Source organism: Rhagoletis zephyria, unplaced genomic scaffold, assembly GCF_001687245.7.
Source record: "Rhagoletis zephyria isolate East Lansing unplaced genomic scaffold, Rhagoletis_zephyria_1.1 Rzeph_scaffold_07884, whole genome shotgun sequence".
NCBI lineage: Eukaryota > Metazoa > Arthropoda > Insecta > Diptera > Tephritidae > Rhagoletis > Rhagoletis zephyria.
The window spans coordinates 22,251-27,287 of NW_016164966.1; the positions used below are offsets into that span (position 1 = coordinate 22,251).

The 5,037-nt window shown below is 35.7% G+C and overlaps 1 protein-coding gene across 1 annotated transcript; it reads left to right on the top strand.

Annotated features, from left to right (window-relative positions):
* Nucleotides 1-2,181: 2,181 nt before the first annotated feature.
* On the top strand, nt 2,182-4,471 carry LOC108374594 (uncharacterized; the record flags this gene model as incomplete). Its single annotated transcript, XM_017630575.1, has 2 exons — nt 2,182-3,568; nt 3,941-4,471. Coding segments are annotated over 2 exons (1,798 nt in total), but the record flags the coding sequence as incomplete, so codon positions are not given.
* Between the last annotated feature and the right edge of the window lie 566 nt (nt 4,472-5,037).

Below are 5,037 nucleotides of genomic sequence, written 5' to 3' on the forward strand. Positions count from 1 at the left end.
TGAAGGTATTCCGAGTAATAAGAAATATATTGGTTTACTCCTTATGTACGCAGCATTTCTCTTTCAATGTGATTTTTTGAGTTGAAATTTCAAAAATAATCGTTATTTGCGGTCCCTGGGTTAAACTGTCTGGTACTCAATTTTTTTAAAAGGCACACATGCTTTTACCACACATTCGGATACAAATTCATAACTTTGGTTTAAATCTTTTTTTCTGGATTGGGCTTCAGGTTAAAAGAATGGACAAATTTATCAGAATTTATTTCTTTGTCAAATGAACAGGAAGGCTCTCTTTTTCGGCCTGTAAGGAGCCGAGAATATATAACATCTTCAGCTGCCGTTGATCATCCAAAACATTGTGGAGGTGGTAATGACGAGCGAATCAAAAGTACTGAAGCACACAGTTCAACGTCGTCGAAAACTAAATATAATGCATTCTTCAAAAATAAAATCTGCAGTCGAAGATAATAGTAAAGAAGCGCGTAGAAAAATTGTAATTCCAGAGAGACCATTCAAAAATATCGATCTTGAAAAAGAAACAATCACATTTCGAAAACCCTAAACTGCTATTAACCGAAAAAATTTTTTTTAAGACATGCTTTTACCACACATTCGGATAAAAATACATAGCTTTGGTTTGAAACTTTTTTCTGGAATGGGCTTCGGGTTAAAAGAATGAGTTACTGGTTTGTTTAACCCACTGCCGTTCGAAATTGGAAGTCGGTAATACTACCAAAATGTGGCATCGCCGACTTGGTAATTAATTTTTTTTTTTGTTTTCCAATAAAAACGTTTGCGTCCATTTTAGAAGTCCAAACGTCATTTAGAAGCTGAAAATGGCGATTCCGAGAAAAAGTTTCAAACAACAGTTCATATGCATACAAAAACAACAACAAAACACGTGAATGAATTCAGGACATTAAAAATGGTTATGTTTTTAGTCAGTACAATTACATATGGGAGGTTCCATGGGAAAGTGGACCTCAGTGCGAAAATTATTTTCTTTATAAAACTAACAAACGTGTGGATAAGACATATGTAAAAATTTTGAATCAACCAAAAAATAACAGGACAGTTGTCAGAGGTAGATTTACAGGGCTTTATTTGTTTGTTGAGGTGGACGCAATATACCTTTGTGGTCAGCTGATTAAATTAAGTTACATTTTGACCAGTTTTGGTTTTTTATTTTGTTAATCTAATGTTTATAGTTTTTTTTTTTTATAAAAATCTAGCACATTACCTAACGAGAACCACATAAATCTACATTTCAAACTTCTTACAAAAAATATAAAAATTTAACAAACTTTAACAATTACACCAAATATTTTAAACTTTTTGTTCAGAATTTTTAGGTATGCAGTTTTATAGTCCATTAAAGTCAAGACGCTAGGAAGTCACGTTCATTTTTAATAATTTTTTTGTCTGACGGTCCTAAGCATATTCTTCTATATAAAAGGCACCATCCTAAGATAAAACGTGAGTGAATTTAACCCCTCCTTGGCTTCTTATATTTTTTAATAACTAATCTTTATATATGGACCTCACTAAAAGCTCCCTTTCATATAAAAATTCGTACGTGTCCTACCCGGGACAAACGTTGTCCCACCCGTGACAGAGGAATTTCGGATTTTTTGTATAATAAAGGCATAATTTTTTTGTAGTTTTTGCTTTGTTTGTGTTCCTGGTTCTTTGTTTTATTATAAGACATCAAGTTCAGACAGAAAAGTGAAATAAATTCGCAGAGTTTCCGTAAAATATATCTGCTCCAAAAAGCAGGTTCTTTTTTTGTCCCACCCGTGACAGAAGATATAAATCAGATTTTTTCCATATAAAAGTAAGCTGGAATTTTTTTCGTATTTTGTAATGACTCATATAATAGTCAATTAGGTGTAGCTTTATGAAATTGTACAATTGTTGAGTACTTTATACTTAAATTTCAACAAGAAAGAAAATTTTTTCTGTACAAATGTCCAACCCGTGACGGTGGAATCGCCCATATGTTTAAACATGAATTTCCTTCACTCAGATAAAATAGTTAAATTTTTCATAGCACTATTTTCTTTCAAAAATGGATATCACTTTCAAATTGTTAGTACTAATTAATAAATCAAGTACTCTCATATTAGTATTAAACTCGAAAAAATTTAAATGTACTGTTTTCTTATTTCTTTTATCTTTTAGACGCGCATCTTCACCTAACTACTCGGGGGTCTCACTATTTTCTGCCACAAATGCCACATCCAGGTTTAAAACCAAGGCCGCCATGAAAGGTTATGAAAACACACATGTTGACTTAACAATATGTAAGGAGTTAGGAATAAAGTCGCCAGCCGTATGCAAATTGACAGAGTTGGCGGAAATCGCTTTGGGAAATGAAAAATCAAATTCACCAGAATTTACTTCTTTATCAAATGAACAGGAAGGCTCTATTTTTCGGGCTGTAACGAGCCGAGAATATATAACTTCCTCAGCTGCCGTCGATCATCCGAAAAATTGTGGAGGTGGTAATGACGAGCGAATCAAAAGTAAAGAAGCACACAGTTCAACGTCGTCGAAAACTATAATGCATTCTTCAAAAATAAAATCTGCGGTCGAAGATAATAGTAAAGAAGCGTGCAGAAAAATTGTGATTCCAGAGAGACCGTTCAAAAATATCGGTCTTGAAGAAAAAGAAACAATCACCTTTCAAAAACCCAAAACTACCATCAATTTTCTCACAGATGATAACAGTATATCGACAACAAGTTACTCAGATCGTGATGATTTTGACTTTGCCTCTTTGAGCTGCGATGAAGAGCTCAGTCCAAAGCCTAGTATCGAGAGAAATGTCAAAAATAATTCCGATAGCAGTTCCAGTCGTGCCTCTGCTAAAACTTTTGAAAATAAGTCTCTCATAATGGATCGTATATTTAAAAATATGGGCACGAAAGCGAAAACATCCATTAAAGTTCAAAGCATAGGTATACAAAAAGGTTCGTCACCCAAAGCTGACATCAATCAATTGTTTGACGAACTACGCGGTGATTGTGAGGCTAAAGTAAAAACATCAGAAAGTGTCCCGAAAAAACATACCAGTTTGATAAGCCCCGAAAATGTGAAAGTCAAACAAAGGCAACAACCTTCCCAAACGGAAAGTCCATCGTCTTCGAAGCGTGGATCGCGAGAAACTCGAAAGAAGTCAAATGCCAGCGCAAAAAGTCAAAAAGAAATATCCAGACTCCAATCTGAACTAGGTATGAGCCAAGAGGAGATAGTTAAGCTGATTAACGAAGGGCAAAGAAAATCTAAAAGACGTTGCGCTACGAACAGGCCAAAAAAGCTAGTCGAAATGTGGAGCTCAGACGAGTATGAAGAGTTTTTGTCCACGAAAGATATCATAGCTCTCATAGAGGAGAAAGAAAAACAAGAAACGCGAAAAAAACGCAAAAGCGCCAACCAATTGAGCACGTGTAGCAACAAAAATAAAGTCATTGAACCTCCTAAGTTAATACCAAGTAGACGCAAAAGTGTACGGTGTTTAGTTGATAAGGACGAAAGACTTCTAGGGGGCCCTGCAGGTGCAGAAAAGGGCGGATGCAGTAAAAATAATAATGTTGTGAGTACCCAGAACAAGCACGTGCCCACACATTCCTTGGAGAGTAAAGGGAAACATACCCGTAGTTGCACAGGAGCGGAAAGCGATATTAAACTCAAAGATAGTATTAGTAGCGAATTAAACCATAAGAGTTCAACTAATCGGATAAAAACTAAAAGAAAAAAGTCTCCTAAGGCCAGTTCCAATGTTATTTCATCCAAATCATTAGCATTAATTAAGGATGCTAAAAAGACTACTACATTTGAAGCTTCCCCAGACTGCGCAAAAGAGGTGCAGCCAGAGAGTGATGCAAAGGCCGATAAATATTTATCCGAATTGAAACGAACTAATTCTAGATCTAGAAATAGCAGAGGAAGAAAACATAGTGATTTTAAGGAAATTGTAAATAACGTAAAAACATTAAAATGGGAACCTTGCACTAGTGTTGTAGTTAATAAGAAGCACACTAGTAATAATAATAATAATCAGTGCTATAAAAATCGGAGAAAAAACCAATCAAATCAATCATCTCCACGGCGGAAACGCTTGGCTTCCGAAAAGCTATATTACTGGTCGTCATCAAGTGATGAGGATTTTGGGAAAATTAATTCAACATGTGAGCAGGAGTTAGACGGCGGGGAACAATATCAAAAGCATGGCTGGATTGTTGGGGATTCACATAAAAAATTAGTTACTTTACTCGCAATAGCAAAAGGAAATAAAAAAGTTGATAATAGTTGTGGAGTGAAGAAAAATGTTAGCAGAAAGAAAAATTAATGTTGATAAGTATGTAAATATAAAATTTTAAAATTAAGATAATGTTATGTGTATAACGGATTTTTTATTAAATATATTTTTAAAATAAAGCCTAGCTTATGGTAAATTGCAAAAAAAAAAATATTTTTAATGGAGTGCTCCTCCAAAGTAATTTTCTCAGCACTTGGAGGAATTCTTTCTCCCAGCTGATTTAATTTCTCCCGAGACCAATATCCTCCAACTATAAACTCCTCAGGAAAATATTTCCCCAGGTTATTCGAATGGGTATGCGTTAAACATAGCGATGTAAGGGAAGCGGCGTAAAATTCATTTCCACAGCACCGCACATAAGGACAAAGTCACTGATTACGACGGAAAAAATAGAAAAACAAATTTCTTTGAACATTATCACACATCTTCTTTATTGGCGCTGTAACCGCCTGAGCGATTTTGGCCGAGTCCAAAACAGCACGCCAGTCATGCCAGGAAATGCCAAGTGAAGCCAAGTTCTTCACCTGGTCTCTCCAACGCATAGAAGCCCTTCCTCTATTACCAGCATCGCGGCCCGCGTTGAATACTTTCAGAGCATGAGCGTTTCTGTCCATTCGAACGACATGGCCAAGCCAGCGGAGCCGCTGAATTTTAATTCGCTGCACTATGTCTATATCGTTGTAAAGCTCATACAGCTCATCGTTAAATCGTCTGCG